This window comes from Ascidia mentula, chromosome 6, assembly GCF_947561715.1.
Source record: "Ascidia mentula chromosome 6, kaAscMent1.1, whole genome shotgun sequence".
NCBI classification, from domain to species: Eukaryota; Metazoa; Chordata; class Ascidiacea; order Phlebobranchia; family Ascidiidae; genus Ascidia; species Ascidia mentula.
Window position 1 is genome coordinate 13,530,468 of NC_138571.1, and position 23,267 is coordinate 13,553,734.

The following is a 23,267-nucleotide window of genomic DNA, read 5'->3' on the forward strand; positions in this document are numbered from 1 at the left end:
AAACCGTATTTAATGCGAACATTTTATAAACGGTCGTGAAATGGATCTAGAGCACCACCTTCCGCGCGAGTATATTGTGGCGAAACTATTCTTTTGTATGCGTTGTTCTCAGAAGTTTTTGTTCCTGGTAATTGATGTATACTGAAGGAAACTTCATTGCGTTATGTAGCTTTGCTTGACAGGTTTGGTACGTTAATGCTGTACAGTAGGCCCACATTAAAACTCTTTTTTTAGATATACCTTAGTTGATTCTAGGACTTAATGTATGTTCGTCGTCAGGGTTTTTACAGAGATAGGTGCGATGGTTATTAGCCTAATTATTTTTGGGGTATTGTGTTTAATTGCTGTTTCTAACAAAGATTAACAATACATAAACAACAGCTTTGAGGACAAAATTACACAAAATATCTGAGAATTTAGGGAAATGCTGTTTTGTTAGTGTTGCACATATTGCTAATTTCATCGTTAATATCATTTAGCGGTAGCTTTGCAGCAGTTAATTTGGAAAAAGTGTTGACTTATTGTGACTTAACTATGGAACGGAATTCGGATTTCCCAGAACAAGGACAAGATGAGATAAGCGAGAAATCTGATCCAAATCAAAACGACTGTCGTCACAGGTTGAATGTTTTGTTTACAATCTTCGCATGCTTGACCCAGTTCTGAGTAAGGAGGATATGGCTTCGCAAAACCGCAACCTTAAGCCCCCTTCATACGGCTGCCGAGGTATAGTAAACGGGGAAAACTTGGCCTACGTGATCGGAATTGGTTAGCAAATGGCGCCAATTCCCGGTACAGGTTCCAAATAGCCTTAGGGCATAAGGTACGCCACAGTGAACTGAAAGGCACTTTCAAGCATTTTGATTAAGCTCTAAGTAGATGTGGTGAAGGATTGGAGGTGGTATAATCAACATGCGGGCTTCGTTGCATTTGCGTAACATGGAATATGTCCGATGTCCTCCCGGTGAGCTAAGGTTGACCAAACTTGCTCGCGAGCAAGTTGATTCACAGCAGGCGAGATCCAGGATTATTAAGATATGCAGATGGCAAGAAATCAAGTTCGAACTGGCTGGTCTGGTTGAGGAGGGCGAGGTTCTTTCAAGAACCCCAGCTTTTACCACAAATCCGGATACAATGCACGGAGACGGATTTAATGTGTAAGTTATGGAAGATGCAGGTGAAAGTTTTATTAATAAATATATGAAAAAATTAGACTTGAAAGCATGTATATTTGATTTGTTGTAAACAACACACCAGATCGTCCATTTTGTACGCAAAATGTTGTCACAAACTTTTTTGCTTTTTTAGATAGCTTCTGTGCTTTATATACAAAACACTTTTAGGTGTATGTTGAAACAAGCATATCTCGTACAACTACAAATACTTATTCGAAATTCAGTTCGCGCAAATACCCTTCTCCAAACACGCTTATTTTGACAAAATGATCGAATTTTTGAGCAAAGTGGAGCCAATAATATGAATCCTTCAGGCTGCAGACAGATGCGAGTATTATCTTAAAGATACCACTGTCGTTTCAAGTGATTTCGTTCTTGTTATGGCGGACACGCTTGTGGAATAAATATGTATCAAAATGGCTGAAATCAGTTACGCCCGGAGCGTTAAACCATACAGTCATTCGGGTGCTGTATATAGGTATTTATTTTTCTGTTGCCGATTAAGTTTTTGACAGTATTTATACGTTTATTACATTGTCCGCAAATTGTTACGTTCCTAATGTCGTTTTCTTGATGTGTTTTTACTAAGTTTTAATTATCTTGTTGGCGCATGAAGGGTTGCATAACAGCTTATCGATTCCTGTTACGTAACACGAAATGATCGGTTATGTAACCTAACCACGCAAAAAAGGTTTATTGGTCCATTGAGGCGTAATTTCAGCGGGTAGTGGCCACCGATACGTTCTCAGCGACCAAAATACGGCTTCGAGATGAATTTAGGTTTAGTTGATCCCGACGTAAGCAAAAAATTACAGATGCGGTTCTATAGGCAAAGGAGGTGTTTGCAAGTAGCTTTGTGGCTGTTGCTTTGATCTTTCTTTAAGCGTTTATATATAGGTACCGCGGAGTTAGCAGATTTTACGTGTTAGAACAACAAACGTGTCATTAACATACTGGAATAGGAAATTATTTTTCTTTTGCAGGGTTTTTGTTCTGATTTTCATAGTGGCAGCGGTCGTTGCAACGGCACTCATAACAATCTGTTACAAACGCTTTGGACTAGAACGTCAAAAGAGCTACTGTAAGTCTAATTACCGTGTAATTTATACATTTGATATGTATAAAACATTGCTCTAATCCTGGGCTTCCCAAACCCTTTTGTCCAGTTAGATTATTCCTCATAAAGTTTTGTAGTATATTTATATATTTAATTGCAACAAATAATTGCAATGAAATGAATGTTGTACTTGGTGTGACGTTGACTCTTCGCGACCCATAAAATTCGGCGTGCGGGCCTTTCGATAAAAGTACGCAAAAATTGTTTTGGGTTCAATTTAATTCTTATTTCCTATTAACTCGTTTGTATGCTGATTTTGTCATAGAAATCAAAATATAGTGTTAACATAGAAATCATTTGTTCTCAAGCTTTTTTCGCGTGTAAAACACTTGGAATTATTCAAAGCACTTTAACTCACCAATTTTAATCTATCAGGAAGATTTTTTCCTCTATGTTTACAATTTTTAGTCGCACAAGGCCGAATTAACTTGTTACTTGCCTGCATTTTCCACCAAAAAAGCCAAATTTTCTTCCTTGCAAACTTAAAACGACGCAAAGTCCGGGAACCTCTGATTTAAACAAACGCTCAATGTCCAAAATGACCACAGCGGGCAATTTAAGTTTCACCGCCCGATTTTTATAAAGCACGCGGTATTTTGTTTTGATGGATTTACTTCGAATTTCAGGTTGCAAGGACGAGGAAGGAAGTTTTCAAAGCGCTGAAAGCTGCGAAAATCTCCATCAAGATAACAGACCCGACGACGTAATTGCTTTCGATCCACCAAGATATTCCGAATTATCAGTGGCATTACCCCCCAAATACGAATTTGCAGCAGACGGAAGCATATCCAGCAGAAGCAGCGATGGTTCGTCGTTTCTAAAAACCCTCGGTGGACGCGCGGTGGCTGTACTGCCGCCGCCTTATCAAGAACCTTTCGTTAGCTGATGCAAGCTTTCGTAACTTTACCAGATCCCTCTGCGGGAAGAAAAGTTGCCGCTAGATGGCTGCAGCTGCTTGGAGTCTTGCCAATGCGAATGATTCACCTCAAGATGTTTGTCCCGTCCAACATCCAATCACTACTTTTCTCTTTAAAAGTTGTTAAACAGCCGAGAGTTCGGACGGCCAGGATGTGGTGTTTTCCACAAACATCCCAAGGCATTGTGACGTCACTATAGCATGTTGTTTTGTGGAAGTGCGCCTAAACTTTCTCACCTTTCCAAAAACTCTCCCTGTTTCCGCATTGCTGGCCTTATTACGTAGGTCAGTCATGACCTTGCGCCATTATGACGTGAAAGGTCAAGCGCGCTGCTAAAAATAAGTCTCTTTCGCTTGTTTTGCTACGTGCGGGCCGCTATTAATTTTACAGTAAAGCAGTTTTAAAGTTGTTCATGTAGGAATTATTTACTGCCGGTAGCTTGTCCGAACACGACTTTCATTGGCATTTTCAAACCTTGCTTTGCCAAGAAAAGTGTTTAGCGCTAGACCAACAAAAGGGATATGTTTGTTGTTGTAATTTAAGTAATGCATTAAAACTGTATATGGTTATGGACGTTTTACAGTACTTCTACGTTAGCACTGTGAAAGGTTAAATTAAGTCAGGCGATAAACTCACTGCTGTAGAACTTATAACTTCGTACATTTAATACCAACATGTTTTTTTCCACTAATTCCATTCTTCTGACCTCTAATACGATATAAAGGTGGCTTTATCTCTGCTTTTGTTTTTAGATCCAATTTTGTGATTGACTTTTTCAGTCCAGTTTTCTCTGCATTGTTTATCACATTGTGGACGCTCTGTTGTCTATTGTGACGTGTTTACTTTGTCTGTGAACTCATATTGCTGGGTTTTTACATTTCACTAATACTGTGCACCATGCGTACACAATATATTTTATTTCTATTCTCCAAATATTAGTGCTTTGTAAGCATGGTTGTCCGCTAAAACAAATCAGGCCTTTTTATATGTTTTTTTGCTGATTTTTCGGAGGGATTATGGTTGTCTAATTACTATAACCCCCAATTTATGAAATGTGCTCTTTTCATCGCAGGTATAACGCGTTTGGGATTTTAAACATGCCAAGCAAAGCCCTGATTGTGTCAATATGGAGATAAAATACTACTTTTATACAGTGACAACTTTCTAAACAAATTTATGTGATACTGTTATTGTGGAAGGTGGTGAATTAAATAAACAAGTGGTACAAAACGCTTTCCCTGATTGTGGTTATTTGGCAGGTTTTGAACAACAACAAAACGTAGTTTATCTATTCTAACGAGTGTTGAAAAACACACAAAAAGTGTTTAAACTGATATGCGTTTTAAACTTCCTGTTGTGGCATGGCTGTTTGATTTACTTGCTGTGGTCACCTTAGTTAAAGTTAGGTAGAGGTATTTTGTACTGTATTCAAATCACAAATCCTTTGTGAGAAATCACAAGACAAGCTGTGACGAAATACAAATATTGGTTCGTGTAAATATTAGGTCGGTCGTGTTGTCACTATACGATGTCGTGCAACTAGCATTGAGCGTTAGCCTAACATTTATCAGTCGGCAACAATCGTTTAGTGACTATCACGTTGCGAGCTAAGCAAGTGCTGCTAGATTCTATCATGTATGCTACAGAGCACATATACCAGACAAGGGAATTGTAAATGTTTCGTAATTACGGCTGCCATCTTTTGAATATTTCATGCAATGCAACCGCGTTATCGAAGAAACGCCATTTTGCAGTCGGAACTGCCTGGTGTACAACCACTGTGGTATTAGTGTCAGGGTATTTCGAAGTGTTTGTTAGGAATTGTACAGTCATAAACTTGACCAATGTACAAGCAATCAGTTTACCGTCACAAATAGTTTTCTTCATGTTGTTAATGTAGACGCTTCGTAGACAAAGGATACAACAGGTTTTATGTGGTAAATTCCGTTGGCAGCAACCTATGTTTGCACTAAGGGTAAAATTACAAACAACAGATTTCAACGCTTCAGTCAAGGTTTGTGATATGGCGTTTTTTGACGATTAGCATAAAATGTAGAAACAGACAGCTTATATTATCCGTACGTTTTAACAGGCAGTACAGACGACATTGCATCAAGACCGGAATGGATTTAACACAATCAACCACTAGCTCGGTGGCCGAAGCAGCACCTTCTGTACATCAAACGTAAGCGTACGCGACCAAACCTATCATGATCGGTTCTGTACTTTAACATGTTTGATACGCCCCTGTTTTGCACGGCATTATAGGTCACGAAAACCGCAGTCGAACTTAGTATACTTTGTGCGGAAATATGACCTACTAGTTCTATTTCACAAGCCTCATATACAAATGTCAAGTTCTCCAATAACTCTAAAGTTTCACCTTTAAATAGTCTTTCGAGCGCGCAACTTGTATTTTATTTTGATACACTTCATCTGGCTATAGTTTGTGTGGTCAGTGTTCGTTAACTGCATGCAATTCATTGCAGAGAATGGTTTATCCTGATATTAGCTGTGGTTTCCGTGGTGTTATCTTTGGGAATGTACATCTGCTACAAACAATTAAAGCATCGGTTATTCACATTTGAAACACCAGCAGGTATGTGTACGTCATAATTTTGTCTTGAGAACACACAACCTTGTTACCTCATGTAAACGAGCAGTAGAACTGGGCTTTATTTACCAATGTCGGGCTTTAGACACTAGAGCAGCCAGGAAGGGGCCAAAGGGGCCCAAGTTAAACAATTTGCGCACTCCCCCAACACTTACGTCTCGTCAGGCGTTGTTTCAAACTAAAATATTTTAAAGCTGTATAATACGTGGTGTTATTCTATTGCCGCTGGCTTTGGTTGTTGTACTGTCAAAATCCAATCGTTGCATAACGCCATTATATAAGTTGTTACATAATCCGAGGCAGCATTTGTTTACTCTTGAATGCCATTAAGATAGCAGAATGTGCGCATTTTAATGTTTCCGTCACACGTAATGGATTTAAAGCGTCATTTCCGCAAACGTATTCACAAAATTTTGGCGATGCGCTTTTAACATATGATATGACACATAAATGTACATAATACATTGTCGCACTAAAAGTAATTTATTAATATGGCTGTAATTTTGGTAAGAAAACACCAAACTTGCATACATCAGCACGTCATAACTGTCTCCAACTTAGTCCACTTGTACTATTTTAAAAAGCTGTATTGAGGCCTTAAGTACTCGAACAATGACATAAATCATCCATTTTATACAGGTAATGCGACTTCCCCACAGAACTCCACTCTCCCGGGTGAATTAGGAGGTGTTCCAAATAGGCCGGGGGATCCACCGAGCTACTGGGATCTGCCTGATGCTGATGTTGTGTCGCAAAAATCATCCACAATACAACGATCGGCCGAAATCCAGTTGGAAGAAACAGACTTGCCGGGGTCGACGGTGTGTCCACCAGCCTACCAAGAAGCGGTTGGAGGCGCCAATGGTGCCTCTAAATTCGCTCCAAAGTAAAGTGAAACAAAATTTATATAGGACAATATCCTTTTTATTGGAGGGAATTGTAGCAAAGTGATGAACTAATTTGCGGTAATGCCAAGATGGGTGGATTACCATGGCACAGCACTGCTCCCTCAAGGCAAGAAAAAGTGACATGCAAGCCTATAGGAATGGGTGACGCGTTTTTATGCCAAACTGGAGGGGGATTTTCGCAAATGCAACCATATACAGTATGTTAGGGCCTCACTTACTGCAAATGTCTTCGGAAAAAAAACCAAGAACTTTTGATATTGTGCATTTTTGCGTCAAGCTAAATGTAGCTTCCAGCACTGTGGTAGCAAATATCGACAAGTATTCTTGTGACGGTACCTTTTTTTTTAAATGTTTATTATATTTGATGCCATATCAGTATTATAGTATATCTGAAATAAAATATTTTGGTTTGGCTATTGGATCGAAACAACTGTTAAACGAATATTATGCGTTTAGACGACTGATTTCAGACCGCACTGTACATTTACAATTGATGTGAAACGTCGCTGACCAAAGCTCGCTTAATCAAACGACCAAGCAAGTATGTTTGCACGGCAAAGTTAATCAATAACTTTTTGTTCTTTGGAAGACAACACCTCTGACCGAAGGCAGGTAGAAAAATAAATGTATTTCAACTCACGATTAAAACATAGCAACTATTGACAACACATTCGAAACTCCAGAAAGTCATCAACTGTACAGGCCTAATAAGAATTCACACCATTTTCGCATGTCCAAAGCAAGCATCAACAACAAAAGTTATATCAACATTTCCATCTATAAAGGAGTCTTCTTGAAGCATTACCACAGTGGGGTTATGACGTAACAAGAACCATTTTGTGCCCCACAATTAGATAATGCCGAAACTCGAGTTCAAAAATAAACAAACACAATAACACCGTTTCTTTAAATTGAAACTATTGTTTTGATCAAAATAAACTTGACTAGGGTTGCCGCGTCATCGTGAGTCAGTGCAATGAGTCAGCAAACGTAACTTGGGCTTCGGGCGATTGGGATTTCCAGTTTATGAATGGCAACTACTGCAGGGGCACCCTGTTTTCTTTCCCCCATTTCTTTATGGTCATCGCGATGTATTCGACTTGCGGGTTGTTGGTGTTACGCAGCAACAAGAGAACTTCGCGTAGCGTTTCCCTGTGTAATAAGCAAGTATAGAGGAATCGCTTTTAAAATTCTGTGGAAGAAGCAAAAGTAAACACAAATACGATTGTTACCTCACAGAGCGCGTTAAGGAAATTAAGTTTTGTAGGAACATAATGATAAGCTACACTTATGTTAACCGATCATATAAGGTTGGTCAAGCTGTAATTACAACTTACCTGCAATTGATGTCAGGCTAATTTACTTTAAAACTAAGAGTTCTGGTACAAAAATAAGTTATTTTCCATTCAAAATTCGAATACCTTGGTTCTTGTCCAGCAATAATCATCTGGAACAATCCTACGCATGCACCACGTTTTCCCTCCCAGTATTCGGGATTCGGATCCAGGCGTTCTAGAACATCAAATGCTTTTGCCGAGATGTAGAACTGACCCATCTGTAAGAAACAAACACGATGCAGTTGGTATCTTGACGGTGACGTAAAAACCAAAAATTACGTCATAGTTTGGTGACGCAGCAATTCAGGGTTGCGATAAATTGTTGCAACATAGGTGTCAAAGATTTTAGTTGAAAAAATAGTCGTCAAAACAAATTAAAATGCTTTGTACAATTCCTTCGAGATATTAGATTTATAAAGGGCTAGGGTTGTGTACCTTGTAACAGTCGTTCGCGATTAGTTGCAGAAGACTGAACGACTCCCCGGAAGTTTCCATTTTCAAGTAGAGTTCCCATGCCAACCGCCCTCTCTTGTTCATTATATCTTTACATAAGCATTACATGTGTTGCAAAAAAAGGTTAGATAAACTATATTTTTTTTCTATAAAACAGACGACAAATGTTTTCGCATATGACACAACATATAATACAAGGCATTGGACAACAATTACAAACAAAACGACTTACAGCATCTCGACAGCCAGCTGATATACACGTAGTCATTCCGTATCTTCTCGCTTTGTATCAAAAGAAAAGTCTGTTGGAAAAAAACACGTTTTATCTTTGCGCTACAAACAATCCCATTAGCGCAATGCAAAGATCAGACCTCTTCTGCTTCCTTAAAGTTTCCGGAGGCTGCTTTGGCCTGGGCGTAGTTGAAGTTGAATACGTCCTCGTTGTAGAAATACGTCTGGAGAAACAGAGTAGTACATAGTATTTCTGCTGTGATAAACTTGTGGTTTAAGGTATTCTTTTGGCGTACCGCTGTACAGTGTATGCTACAACTAACCGCTTTAATCGTTTCAAAATAAGTGCACCTACTGCTCTAGTTCATTTGCTTTAAAACGTTTTGGAAAGTTGGCAATCATTGTGCATTTGTTTTTGATAGTTGCCAGAGAGTTAAAACAACTTGGTTTTGTGGACTGCTCCATCTATGATGCCAGTGTCAAGACAATTTAGATGTTGTCCAAAATGCAAAAAAACATTTATGTATTTCTTTCAATGCTGATCGCACTAAAGGCCAGTAACGCCAGTTGCGTTGGTTACGTACACCACGTGCGTATAAACTAGAATGTGGCTTTAAAATGTTTACCTTGATCGAGTTGAGATATATGAGAACGTCGTCGAATTGTTTGAGTAAGAAGAAACAGGATGCCATGCACTGGCGACCAGGAATAGTGTCTGTGTACAAAAATATGACGTTATGTGGACCCAGAGAGTTGCCCGAAACATAACATTCATATTTTCTTGCACAATTAATGCGAATGCCAATTTCTGGCGTTTTTAACATAACGTTATACACAACCGAACATTTAGTCGGATTTAAAACAAATAACGATGCTATGGGCGGTTTTGATTGAATAAACAACTTGACTCATTACGAATTTAAAATTTTCAGCAAATATCTATTTTACCGCATTCGCTGGCAGATCCGCCGACCAGTTGGAAATATTGCTGAGCCATCTTGACGTGTTCTCTCTGTGAAAAACAAGTTTTATCATCAGCTAACAAAGAAGTATTGAACGACTCACCGATCCTTGTTCTTGGCCCAAGGCAGCGTTCACTACAGCTTTGATAATATATTCCTGTGGTGTGGTTGGCTCGTGATCTTTGATCAAACCATAAGCCTCCATTAGGTCGTCTTAAAACACAAATGGCATTATAGTTTGTCAAATCATAAGTTGTTTTCAACGAGTAATAAAGAACTCCATTAGTTTATGTATACAATATAGCCAATATAGCTATTGTAAAAGTATTTTGGCAGACAAGTTTGTTAACTCTGTTATGACTGTAATTCTCCAAAAATAATTACAGGTTTATCCTAAATCCAAAAACAAAAAAAGTTCAAGGAATGAAAATATGCTGAATACTAACAGGACAACTTTATAGACTTTCAGCAAAACCATGTTAAAATTGTCAGTAACTATGGATTAGGTTCATTTAAATCATTTTTGAAAATTATTAAGATAAAGTCACCTTGTCGTAGATAATATATGACCAGGTTGAGTCTTGCCTCAGGTATGACGTCAATCAAAGGTGGAAGAACTTGCAACGCACCTTCACCACCTCTGAACACAACCTTAAAACACAGCTACTTTTAATTTTTATCACTTCTATAGCAATACCATACATGTACTAAAATTCAGATTCATGATAAAGCTATATTTGGGCAATTCAGAAAACAAACGAATGTAGAAAAGTTTGAACAAACAAATTAAAAATATTTTTTTTAAAAGTGGTTTAAAATAATTAAAATTTAATTTTAAGCTTTAAATAAAAAAATTATTTAGCTATCTGAAGAACCTAATTATAAATCTTAAACAAATCGATAGGCAAATACTCACAAGATTGTGCTTGACCAACTCGGAGGCAAATAGGAATGATGGTGATGCAATATCTTGCAAATGCTTTAGTTCACTTTCAGCTGCCTTCCCGTTATACAGCTTGAAGTGGTTGCAAGCTTTCAGGTTAACAGCAGTTGCACTGTCTGGGAAGGTCTGAAGGTATACAGCCAACACCTCCTGCAGCCAAAACCAAAAACGGGTTAGTAAGTTGTATGTATTTTTCAATCAATGGTTCCTATTTGTATTATTGTCACAATGGAAACTTTGTTAAGAATAGCTTTATCCAGATGGATTTTATGAAAGAAAATCATAAAAAGAAATACTTTTTTTTACCAATGCTACAGTACATATTGTGAAATTATATGTACATACAACTGGTTGTGGCTATTAAAAACATTTTTGAATACCTGTGAGACATCAAAGTAGTCAAGTTTGTAATAGCACAATGCCACATACACATTCAGAGCCAAAAACTCCCTGAAACAAAATGTTTTTCATTTCATTTAGATTTTGTATTTGTATATATATTTTATTTACTTTCTAACCATTTATAAGTGGTATTTCATTTCCAACAAACAAACAAACAAACCTGTTTTCAAGCAAAATTCTTTTATAAATGTCAATAGACTCCTGATAGTGGGACCTCATGTAATGGATAGAAGCCAAACACATCTGGTCTTCAAACTGATCTTGCAAGTTTTGGTGAAAAGCCATCAGTCGTTTTTCATCGTTAAACTACAAATGTAATCATTGAGTGCAAAGCTTGGCAAAAAAAAAAATCATACAGAAATATTAAGTAAACCATCCAAAACTTGATCACATAAAGAAAAAGTTGAAGCTCAGTATATACATCTACCTTATGAGAAAGGTGAAATAGGAGTCGATTCTGCAGTTGAGACTTTGGTGCTAAAAAAGGTGGAAAATGGCATTTACAAAGATATATTATAAATTACACACATTCTTTTTACCGATGATGGTACTTTTTACATTGACATGCAACCTTTGAAATATGCCTAGTGGCTTACCTTTCATGCAAGCATCATCAGCTTCCTTGTACATACCCAAGCAGAAACAGCAGCAAGCAAGATTTGCCCACACATTGGGATCGACTCCAGGCTTTTTACAAGCTTCCGTATAAATCTTTGAGGAAAAACAAGTTTAGAATTTTCAATGCTACCAACTGTACACATGTTGCCATATACGAAAAGAGCAAAGTTAAATAAAATGTATTTTGCAACCTCATATGATTTTTTGTATTCCCCAAGGTGGAAAGCACAATATCCAATCCACAAATCTGTCGATTCTGTTGCTTTGTCACTGGTATGTTTACTAAACTAAAGAAAAAACGAACACAAGAAATTAGACAAATTTATCAAACAGTTTGCAATTAGCATTCATTATTCATCAACTAGTTTAATATTTGAGACAGCAGTTGAAGCAGTTTTTGATTTGCACAGAAGACTTTGTTCTAGTGAACGTTAATTGCGCAGACAAGCAAACATTTTTCGTATGTTAATGCATTATCACAGTATTTTGGTGCATATTACCAACTAAATCTGTGCAGAAGGTATGTCCTCCCGCACATTACAGTTTATTCAATCTGGCTTACAGTCAAAAACAAACTTATTTTTCATGACTATAATATGTGTGATTTGATTGCCAATAAGACAGCATAAAAGTTTCAGAAACCTCAAGTAGGGTCATAGCACCCATATAGTCTCTTGCAGATAGAAGATCATCAAGTTTTGGCATTTTCTTTTTGTCACTTTTCTCTTTGTCAACATTGCTTGTACCTCCGACAGCTGGTTTTTGTCGTGAAAGAATCTGAAACCAATTATCAATTACATGTTCAAAAACACGTAAATTAAATATGTACAATAAAAGCACGATATGAAACAAAATTCAATTCTTCTACTATGTCATAATAACCCATACAATATAGCCTAAATATACCATACCATTTTTTTATTTTGGCGGTTGGATGGATTTGGCCTAAAGTTGCTGGCGACTTGAAAGAACGCTGATTCAGTGAAATATAGATGTAAAAACTACTTGCAACCAAGCATAACAACGTTTCAAACAAAGTATGTCTGTGCAACTACCTCTTTTTTCTATTGGTAACTATTGCAAAACATTTTTTAGGGACTCTTCCGTCAATCTTGGATTTCGTAGGGCATCTCCTTATTTCCAGCGGTTTATAGAAATCATAGCATATAAAATGATAAACGCGGAAATATTTTTTTACAAGATAGCAATTTATCTATTGAAAACCTAAGAACGAAAATGTTGGATTCGAGGTGAATAATATATTTTTTAATTATTGACAAGATAGAATTTACACTAAGAAAAAAGCGTGCAACTCTTTTTGTGTCTTTCACTGTTTGTTCTGGCGTCAACCTTTCCAGCCAAACTTTCAAAATTTTATTTTATCACAATAAACAGGGACATTATAAACAGAGTATTAACAACCAAGTTTGAACGATAATTGTCGAATTTTAAGATCTGCGAACGGAGTCGGTGCGAAATGTTGTAGTGGTTGTCGCATTGCCAGTAGGACTGCCTATCGCTCCTCCGATAGAACGTCTGCAACAAATCCTACAAATCTCTTGAGTCCAAGCTTGTCGTATGGTTTGAGGCCTCACGCAGGTTAAGAGAAATACAAACAAACCCTGTGGATACAACGATTTACGGAAGAATAATAAACTTTGCTAATTAACATGAATGAAGCAACAGTTTCTTGATTTTAAGGCGATAAAATACATAAAAATCTTAATTGGTAATTTGTTATGCAGACATTTTCAAAGATTAACTGATAATTAATAATTTTTTTTTTGTAAAAACGTCGTTAAACGACATGAAAGTTCGTCTTAAATTGATAAAATCGGAAGTGATAATGCGATTGGCAGTCGTATGCTACATACTCTGTTGCCTGAGAATAAAATCTGGCCGTCGCCGTTTACCTGAAGGGAATTACTTATCATGAAAGTCCAACTGAGAACGTCGCGAAATACTTGGTCGCTGGAAAAAGTGATAACGATCCCCGAAACCCACAATGCACCATTCATCGTTGTCATGGTGACCGCTACCAGAACGCATTGTTTGGCGCTGTGCTTTAGTTGAGGCGTCTCCACCTGGTAACGTGAACCAAGAGGAAACACGTTTTGAAAAAAAAACAATATCGACTGAGTAGAAATAACAAAACAAGGATATTCTCAAAGCAGGGCTACAGTTAATATTTATGAAGAGATAGTTAAAACAATGTTTTTCAAAATACTTTGTCGTTCATTTTGTGGACTTCTCGTATGACAAGCACAAACATAGACAAGTTTACGAGCAGCATAAGACCAATTGGAAGCGTGAATCCATACCGAAGAGCATCGTTGTTCAACCAACACACGTTGGGCGCCCTGTAATAATCTGTAGAAAGAAATCTTTGCGTTTTAAGCTAGAACTTGGACAACCCTGTGTACTACTTGTCCAAAATCTTATTTGGACCGAGTTAGGGTCAGAAATTAAGCAGTGTAGTCTGTTTGAAAGCGTAACATTGTTCAAACAATACAAAATACATCAAACCTAAATGCACCATCGCACAACAGTCTGTTTTAATGCACCGTGTTGTCATGCAATCGGTTCGAAGCCCCGGGAGTAATTAAATAAATTGTTGAAATTATTTTGACGTAAATCAAATATGCTGGCGTTTCTCTTTAGCATATTTTAACTTACTTGGACTGTCGACTCCTTGAGGTGCGGTAGCAGCGATGGTAACAACAACAATGACCAGGGGAAGACCGTAGGCCATCAAACATAATTTTTGCATGTACCATCTGTATTCTGTGAAGACCTGAACATATTGCGAATCATATAGGCACTTTATCCCGCTGCTGTTGCTGCAAGGCATGATGCAATTCTCAATACAACTGTGTTAATTTTTACAAAGAAGATTAGCTATATTGAGAATGGTGTTTTACTGTTAATAAGTATATCAACAAACTCCCAAACACTTTCCATGAAAAAATTATATCAAGCTGTAATGGGTAAATTTTGTTTATACCTAAGGCGTGTGGTTAAACCAATACTGTGTGCCACCATATTAAAAAAAATCAACCAGTTTACCGAAAACAACGCCGTAACTTTGGTTATTTTACTTACCTTGACCAATGAAAGATAGATGTCGTAGCTGTATGCTGCCATCCAACACCAAGCGGCGAGGTAACAGTAGTGAAGTAAGAAGGTGACAATTAAGCAACCTGCATCTGTCTCCGTCCTTTTCACCCCAATCATAAATATCAACATTGCTGTCATGAGGGTGACGCAGATGTTTAATAGAATCTTTACTGGTCGCCTTTTGCGCGTTTCCCTGAAATAAGAAAGGTTTAATGTTTTTAAGGTTTATGATTCTCTGGTATTCACATATAAGCATTTGATTGTAAAATGACCTTTTCACCCTAATCTGAAGTGATTTTAGTCAGGTCATGACCAAGACCAAAATGACCTTGACGGAAACTTTTCACATTTAGTGAAGCACGTGTCAGGTCATAAAGGGAAGTGATACGAACGTTTTGACGAGCGAAACGACACCGATTTAATTTTAATCAATGTAATTGCTTCCTTCTTTAAAAAGCAAATCAATCCAACCGAAATAGCCTGGGTTTACCAGAGAATATAGCCGGCCATAACTCAAAAGTAGGCTAAATTTCGACAAAAGTATTTACAGTAATTTTTGCTGAATACTCGGCGTACTTATGTTGCTCCACCGCCTCATGCAAGATGGTTAACAGACGGTCATGCATTGGACAAAACAAACTTATTCTAAGCAGCTATGTATAAGAATAATCATATACAACCGAGCTGTTTGCAAGATCGCAATGACAAATGCATACATCATGGTATATTGGGCGCTCGGCAATACATTTATTTTATTGTACTACTCACTCGGTTTTGGACAGAAATTCTGTTTGTCTGGAAAGCAGTTTCTTATTTCTGCGCACAAAGGGGTGCAATGGCATAAAATTTCATTAAATAATGCATGACGCAATTAACCAGTCTTCGCCGGGACAAATATGCTCCTTTATGGGAAAACGCACCTTGTAACCTCGACGAGTAGGTCTAGGGGGTAACTTGGACCTGATTAATTTTGCACTATTTTGTGGTAAACCCTCAAAGAGAAAGACATGCGTGATCGTGAAATTGAGTGTAAGAAAAACAATTGGAAACATACGTGGTGAAAATAAAGTAAATGCAAAAGACACGAAATTATGTGGGTGAAATATGAACGTTGGCAAGCATTGGCGGTTATTTCAATTATTAATATTCCACCGTTGGTTTGTAAATTCGCGACGTTTGTTTGTATTATGTTGCAAGGGTATAAGTTTCGTCGTTGTTAAATAGAATGTTTGAAAATGCGGACTTTTTTTGCGTTGTGTTAAATGCAATGATATAAAATCATGCTACCTATATGCAAACCATGCTTGCACACATGAGCGTGGTGACAAATTTCCTTATATTCGAATCTGACTTTCTTTTTGAAGTTTATGTAACATTTAGGTTCGCTATTGGTAATGTGTAGGTAAAGGTCAAATACTTCTGTATTGGAAATTCCGATATCAAATATTTCAAACCGAAACATTTTACTCGAGTAAACCCTCGAAAAATTTCCTCCCCAATTGGATGTCTACGTTTTTGTCATAAGGTTTGCCAGAACGTTTGAAACATATTACTGTGATTTACATTGGGGACAACAAAAAAATTACCTGATGACCAGATGAATGATTATGGTCAGAGCAAAGAAGAAAATTGATACGGAACAAGCGATGGTGCTCAGGATGCTGGCCACCTCGTTGGTTCCTGCTCGCTTTGTGTTCTGCAATGCAAGATCGTTTAACGACATATGAATGTAATTCATGTCTACGCAGATGTTCATGCAAAGGCATGATTGGCAGGATCGCCCAACTGCGCAGGTCATTACTTGGCGATCACAGCTATCGTATCGAGATCATTAGGTTTACAGGCATGTCTGGGCTGCGAAGCCTGTAAACCTAATATTTCAATCTAGTTTGCCGGATACAGGCCCCACAAGAGGGGTGCAGCTGGTGCAGCGCACTGGGATCCATTCGAGTCTCAGGGGACCATGAATATCAAAGAATGTCCCACGAGCACCATAGTTTGCTTTAAAACGGATTTTTACCGCAAGGCTTGATACAACCCCATGCGATCTCCAAAAATCGCTCCGGCACGATTTTTCTTCTCAAGGGCCAATATGCTTGTTCCTATCAAGGAGTTTTTTGGCGCGTATTTGAACTGTATATTGCAAGAAGTAGGGAAGTATGCGTTTCCGCTCCTTTGTATACGGATGAATGCTGGTGATACACCGATGTTAGCATTGCTTTTCTTGATCGAATTTAACGAAGGGCAAGCTTTGTTTGTAGATAGATCACCAAATAGAATCCAATCTCTTTCTTTTTACCTTTATAAATTTAACTTGACACGTTGATGCGTGCTGGTGTAACTTAAATTAAACTCTTCTGGCGAAACTCGTTTGGGAAAATGTTAACGCACGCGCGTTCTGGCGTAGGTCTGCTGTAAACATATCGACGTCTTGGTGACAGAATAGCCACATTCACAATTGCAATATTCCCGGCCAACAATAGGTGCACGAGGAAAAGCTATTAGCTTACATTTCGCAAAGATTGTCGTGAAAATATCGCAGAAGACTTACAAAGAGCAAAGCCAGGTCCTCCCGAAGAGATGGATGGAGCCCTAAACATTCATAGGAAGGTTTGCCTGCGCCCGTCTTGCACGTGAGCAGGGTGCTCGCCTGCAAAGACACGATTACTTAGTGTATATCCTAACCTTTGTACATGGCGTACAGCTGAGCATTTAAAGTGCAATGAACGGAAATCTGACCATTTGGCATTATCAGTGGCATATATACATGGCATCACTTACATACCAGCGCGACACCGTGTCCTTGCCAAGGTATTTTATAACAAACTTGGCTTCACGGGGTATATAATATCAAACAGAGAAAAGGGCAAACGGATTTAGATCCGATTAAAACATAACGAACGTAATGCTTTATGAAATGGGTTTTTATGTCATTATAGCTGTGTTTTCCATTTGTTCATGGATGAATATTTGCAAATTGCACATATTTCCGTATATTTCAACTTACCCCCTTTGAACTGAAGGCAATTTGCAGAGCGACTACGTTTTGCGTGTTCAGACTGACGTTTCCGGCATCCATGAGGTTGAACAGCGATTGGCAAAGCTGGGGGTGTAAGCGAGATCATTTAATGTGTACAAGTTTGACGGGAAGTCACGTTCGCGCTTAAGGAAATTTGAACTTTAACTCGCAATGTTTTTCATTCAAGCGCATTTCTTTGCAAAATAATTTAAAAAAACTTTTCGTCAAAAAAAGTATGAAAACTGTACGTTTAGTCACAAACAAAGTAATAAAAATAGCAAAAAACTCTCTTGAGTTCTTGTGAATAATAAACGAATGCGTGCGTCAATTTCTATTAAGTGGCAGTTTATTGCATAACAAACTAATCGGCTGAATTTCAATTGTGAAAATGTTGTATTTGCCTTGTCAGCTTGTTGGATCGCTGATGAGTTCACTGACACATTCCAAACAGCATTAAAATGCCATTGTAGCGTTTCTATGGGAGGTGAAAAGGTCGTAACAGAAGTCATGTTGTCAACTGTCTCTAGGAGTCAAACATGACAATTTGGTAGGACTTTCGCAGGGTATGATTCCGCTTAACATCATGTTAATATGCTGCCCAATAAAGCAACAGGCAAGTGTGCTTAATTCCAAGCTTTACAAAGCATTCGAAAAAAACTAAAACAGTTTAATTTGTTCCATTTGTTTCACCTTATTCGAATACGATTTAAAACCAACTTTTCAATACAGTTTCAAAACTGCAACGAACAACAAACAACGCATATCCTTACCGCTTTCTCCGCTACTGGACGGGCGATCCAACATTTCTAGCATCACCGAACAACTCCACTGAACAAACATCGGTGTCTTGCTTGAGGCAACATTTTTGCAGGCAAGAATTTCCACAACAAAACCAAGCAAAATATAAGCCTTCATTTTACAATGTTGCTTTTTTTAAAACGTTGTCCTTTATAAGCCTTGAACACAACAGGAATAAAATAAAAGAGACGCATCAAAATTCGTTACAATCTTGCAACCTTACTGCCTAGTAGACTTGTTAAATATATTCATCATTGCCTTCTCTGGAGTAATGTATCGGTTCTTTTATCAGTTCAATTGATTAGATCGTTGATGGCTACAAAGTGCACTTTAGATTAAACGTGACGATGTCAACAGGGAAGTGATTAAGTTCGCATTGTTGATGGCTTCCTTATCAAATTCATCAAACTACCCAATCTATTGCTGTTACAACGTAAGCAGATGGCGCTTTGTTTGCTAAAATGTTTAACACGTAGTCTTGAACTCGCCCAAGGACGAGCTGGTATCTTTTATCTTCTGCTTGCCTGTACAACAGAAGCGCGCTTAAGCGCGTTATCTTGCACCAGCAACAACAAATGTGTAGTTATTTATTTCCTGGCTTCCAGCAAGTAAATGAAATTGTGATGAATTTCACTTTTAAAGTGATTATTATTTTATGTAAATTAGTTCATAAAACAATATTACAGACATTTCTTCTACGCCTAATGTTCGATTGACCAAATGACACGTCTGTCACATTTTTGATAATTTGTGGCCACTGGGTTATAAAAAATGCCCACCCCTCTGGTCTAATCTGTATTTCAATAAACATGTTATTCTGCTCTTGAATGCCATTAGTCGGTGACAACCAACGAATGCACCAACACCTCAAAGAAGCTTGTCAGTCAACAGGATTCTGCAACGATTCTGCGAATTTCATCGACTTCGGGCTCCTGCATGGGAGGAAGTCTTAGGCCAAATACATGAAGACGTCAGCATGACGTAACAGTTCCATGATGTTCTTTCCACGCTGTTACTCGGGGTGTGACCAGTGTTTCTAAAGATCCTATTTAAGCCTGGGCGTTTTGTTGTCTAATACAAGGTTGTCCACTTGCAATGATTCAGTAACGTTTTTAGAAAAACTTTTTCACTATTAGACCTGGAATGTGCGATATATTATTAATAAGAGATTCAAGAGGTGTGAACGCTTGCTTGCAACTAAACCTTTATTTCAAAGAACTGTAATTTTTTACGCAATATTGATTATTATTACAACAATGTGCGCTCCAATAGTTCAGTCTGTATTGAGAACAAGCTTCATTTACATCGAAATTCAATTCTAAAATTTGCTTCTCGGTGACACTCATACTCAGCACTCAATACATTTGTAATTGCGTTAAATCTGATTGTATTAAGACCAACACTTTGGCCGTTAAATATCGATATTTTTTTCCCACTTACCATTGATTTTACGCATGTGTGGGGTGCAAACAAGAAGGCTGAGAATTGGGCTTTTAAGCTCATCGTTACAGCTTTGAAAGGTTACGTTTGAAACGAACTCATCTGAAAGCTTGCATTAGTGTGCGGCGATCTTTGCAAATGTAATTATACGTTGTTTGTGGCTTTGTCGTTGAAGCTGGACCGTTGTATGACGTAATACGTCACGTCAAAAACGGTGGAAAAGTGTTTCGTGTAAGATTTTTACATTTGACAAATCTTAGCATAAATTTTGATGGTTTGGATTTATTTTTGATTTTATATCATTCAGATTGTATTGACACGAAACACAACAAAATATGTGATGACTGACAACAGAATCTTCAAAGTTACAAGATCTTGTGTCTTTGCTATGGAGAATCATTACTTCTGAACGCAATTTTGTAATTCATTGCAAAATGAACTATTCACAACTACAAAATCTGACAGGAAAAAAAATTAAAACATTGTCACTGCGCTCATGGGGTATTCAAACTGCAATGGAAAAAAGTTAATTACTGTTCGGGAAACAGCACTTATAAATTTGCTTAGTATACTGTCCTGTAAGCATTGGAAAGAGTTGTGAAGGGGAATCTAAATTCGTTATTTACAAAAATATATACCGAAGAAAACGTTTAAACTTTTTCATACAGCGTTCGGTGATTTTAACGAAAGAATGCAAAACGACAAAATATTAAACTCGAAAAATGATTTTTTTGTGAAATTGCTTGGCAATGAAATAACAAGGTATATCGAAGAAAGTTGACTGTTGCGTAAAATCGATATCGCGGAAATTTAAGAAGTTTTTATTACCCACAGTCTTGTACATCCGAAGTAGACATTTGACTTAATTTTCAAACAAAAAGTGTGATCAATAATAATTTTTGTATATAACCTAATAACTTAGTTTTCCTGGCTTTCCATCTGTACTCGTGTAATTTCTGATTGAACGGTGCTTGGCTGCTGGGAATTCCCCGATTTTCACGTGATCGCTTCTTTTACGGTTGAGCAAAAGTTACGCAGCGTGCTCATCCAAGCTTTACGCGTGTCACTGGGTCGAACCGACGTGAAGATAAAGATGAATACACCCTGAAATGCAAAAATAAAGATTCACGATCACTGAACTTGTCGTATCAAATGAAACATTCATTTTTGTGAAAATGGACAACACCAGATACAGATTTTTGAAAGACTTGTTTTCTGTTGTAAATACGATTGCCTAAACTATTTTTTTACGTCCTTTTTTTTTCAAAAGAATCGTTTAGGCATTTTGCGTTTTGAAAGGGGAGTTCGCATAAGATTGTTAAAATGTTTACCTGGAATGTTGTTGTAATAACGAAAAGCCAGTTGAAAATGTGTAGCGCCACAGACTTCTCAAGAATGTCTAAGACCACCCCGAAAACCCACGTGATCCCGTTTATCGACATCAACGTAACAGCAAGAATTAAACCTTTGTGTGTAGAACGTTTCAGCAAAGGTGGGTGAATCTTCAAATATCGAAACATGTTTGAAGTTTCAAACTTTCCGAAATTTTTTTTTGCACTTGTTGTATGTTTGGCCAAAATGTACAAAAAAATATAACGCACGTCAGTATATAGGTGTGAACATAAGTGAAACAGGTTACCAATATGTAACCTATAGTAAATATCGGATACATTATTGCTTACGTTTTTATTAACGCCGTGAAGTTCAAATAGAACGGCACCAAACACAAACAGATTGTAAAGAATCATTAATGCAACCGGCAGGATGAAGCCAATTTGTAGAAAACGTCCATGCAGCCAACAAATGTTAGGTGCTCTGTATTTCACTACAACAGAATAGTGTTTTAAGTTCGACTTACAGTTCAAACTACATTTTTTATAAGAAAACATTTATTTTTTAATTTTTGGTAAATTAAAAAGTAAGGCGTTACATCAGATAATTTTCAAGGCACCTGCAAACGCAGTGAGGTTTCCAACAACAATAGTGCAAACTGCCACAAGAAGAGGAAAACCGTACGAAATTAGAGCAGCTTTTTGTATGTACTTGCGTTGACTCAAACGGAAAACCTGCATTGGAGATTCGCATGTACAGCTTAGATAGTAATCACAATGAACGTATAGAGACATTCTAACTGTACAAAGCAGTTAACAACACAGGGCACAGCAAGTACCTTAACTAATACATAATAAATCTTGTAACGAAGTAGTGAAGTAAGAAGGTAACGGCTAAGCAACCTCCAAATGTTTCTGTCCTTTTCACTCCAACCACGAATATCAACATTGCTGTCATAAGGGTGAAGCAGATGTTTAATATAATCTTTACTGGTCTCCTTCTTCGTGTTTCTCTGTGAATCCAAAGTTCACATATCGGTATGGATAAATTCCAATTTAGTGAAAAAAAGACTTTTTTAAAAAAATAGGTATCAAAGTATAATTTCTATGGAATAGTTTAATTTTCCGCCTTGATTGGTTACGTAACAATGATATTGTGACGTAACAACAACTACAATGCCTCGGAGATACTTCTTGTCATTTCAAATGACGCTTGAGGGAAAGTTACTTGCAAAAAGGAACATTTTTAAACTCCAGTGCTTCCCAAACAGGTTTGGTAATTTCAAAGACTGTGTACTTACTTGTTGATGGACTGTGTCAAAATGGTGAGAGCAAAGAAAATGATGGATGTTATGCAACCTATCGTGCTTATTGTGGAAAGCACTGGATCATACACCTGCTCTGATTCTCCATTTTCAAGGTTTGGCCTCTGAAAACCGGACAGGAATTTTTCATTAATTGTATATGTTGCCAGACCACTATGTAATCACTTACCATCCCAACGGAATCATAACGCATTTGCCAAACATGTTTTAATTTTACAATACCTTTGTTAAAGAACACATATTGTGCCAATTTACATCATTTAACTGACATGCTGCACTGATAAGACCTTTTTGGTCGAAACAGTGAATCTGTTTGCAGCTCACAATAAAAAACATAATTGGTTCTATCTTATGTAATACATTATGTTTGCTTGTTCTCAAAAAAAGGAAAATAAATTATTTGTCTTCATTAGGCTCTGTTTAGCAAAACGTAAAGGGATAAATACTGTGCTGTTAAACTTTCAATCACAAAATAATTGAAGAAATGTTTACCATGAGCAGACCGAAGTTGGTTAGATGGTTGCACAAGCTACATAGTCATTGGATATGTTCAGTCTGCA

At 37.5% G+C, this 23,267-nt stretch overlaps 3 protein-coding genes across 4 annotated transcripts; 1 reads left to right on the plus strand and 2 right to left on the minus strand.

Annotated features, from left to right (window-relative positions):
- Positions 1–610: 610 nt before the first annotated feature.
- LOC145906395 (uncharacterized) lies at positions 611–4,408 on the plus strand. The gene is made up of 3 exons (XM_082993811.1): positions 611–1,157; positions 2,159–2,256; positions 2,919–4,408. Exons 1-3 carry the CDS (start codon positions 913–915, stop codon positions 3,176–3,178), a joined length of 603 nt encoding a protein of 200 aa, XP_082849937.1. The 5' UTR covers positions 611–912; the 3' UTR covers positions 3,179–4,408.
- A 2,938-nt stretch (positions 4,409–7,346) lies between these two features.
- On the minus strand, positions 7,347–12,782 carry LOC145905465 (intraflagellar transport protein 56-like). The gene is made up of 17 exons (XM_082992674.1): positions 12,589–12,782; positions 12,320–12,454; positions 11,869–11,964; positions 11,656–11,770; positions 11,487–11,536; positions 11,220–11,365; positions 11,038–11,107; positions 10,631–10,807; positions 10,263–10,365; positions 9,818–9,927; positions 9,701–9,764; positions 9,379–9,467; positions 8,893–8,976; positions 8,754–8,823; positions 8,504–8,610; positions 8,153–8,286; positions 7,347–7,883 (listed from the first exon to the last, which is right to left on the minus strand). The coding sequence occupies exons 1-17, from the start codon at positions 12,589–12,591 to the stop codon at positions 7,769–7,771; spliced, it is 1,668 nt and encodes a 555-aa protein (XP_082848800.1). The 5' UTR covers positions 12,592–12,782; the 3' UTR covers positions 7,347–7,768.
- Positions 12,783–13,077: 295 nt separating this feature from the next.
- LOC145906578 (adhesion G-protein coupled receptor G6-like) lies at positions 13,078–18,742 on the minus strand. Of its 2 annotated transcripts, XM_082994010.1 has the most exons (10): positions 18,584–18,742; positions 18,215–18,336; positions 17,802–17,897; positions 17,346–17,444; positions 16,381–16,490; positions 14,780–14,987; positions 14,354–14,471; positions 13,905–14,047; positions 13,591–13,761; positions 13,078–13,299 (listed from the first exon to the last, which is right to left on the minus strand). In XM_082994010.1, the coding sequence occupies exons 1-10, from the start codon at positions 18,726–18,728 to the stop codon at positions 13,126–13,128; spliced, it is 1,386 nt and encodes a 461-aa protein (XP_082850136.1). In that variant the 5' UTR covers positions 18,729–18,742; the 3' UTR covers positions 13,078–13,125. The 2 variants fall into 2 exon arrangements, with proteins under 2 accessions (XP_082850136.1, XP_082850137.1); XM_082994011.1 differs by lacking the exon at positions 13,078–13,299 and having other exon boundaries at positions 13,610–13,761; positions 13,999–14,047.
- Positions 18,743–23,267: the final 4,525 nt, after the last annotated feature.

Coding starts and splice junctions, on each gene's coding strand:
- LOC145906578 (XM_082994010.1), bottom strand. CDS start 18,728: ATGAAGGCTTATATTTTGCTTGGTTTTGTTGTGGAAATTCTTGCCTGC. Junction 17,445..17,801: donor TTGCCTTCAGTTCAAAGGGG/GTAAGTTGAAAT, acceptor GTGTCTTTGCAG/GCGAGCACCCTGCTCACGTG. Junction 16,491..17,345: donor AGGACCTGGCTTTGCTCTTT/GTAAGTCTTCTG, acceptor CTTGCATTGCAG/AACACAAAGCGAGCAGGAAC.
- LOC145905465 (XM_082992674.1), bottom strand. Junction 10,808..11,037: donor ACTACTTTGATGTCTCACAG/GTATTCAAAAAT, acceptor TTTTGGCTGCAG/GAGGTGTTGGCTGTATACCT. Junction 10,366..10,630: donor AGTTGGTCAAGCACAATCTT/GTGAGTATTTGC, acceptor CTGTGTTTTAAG/GTTGTGTTCAGAGGTGGTGA.
- LOC145906395 (XM_082993811.1), top strand. CDS start 913: ATGCGGGCTTCGTTGCATTTGCGTAACATGGAATATGTCCGATGTCCT. Junction 1,158..2,158: donor CACGGAGACGGATTTAATGT/GTAAGTTATGGA, acceptor TTTCTTTTGCAG/GGTTTTTGTTCTGATTTTCA. Junction 2,257..2,918: donor AGAACGTCAAAAGAGCTACT/GTAAGTCTAATT, acceptor TTCGAATTTCAG/GTTGCAAGGACGAGGAAGGA.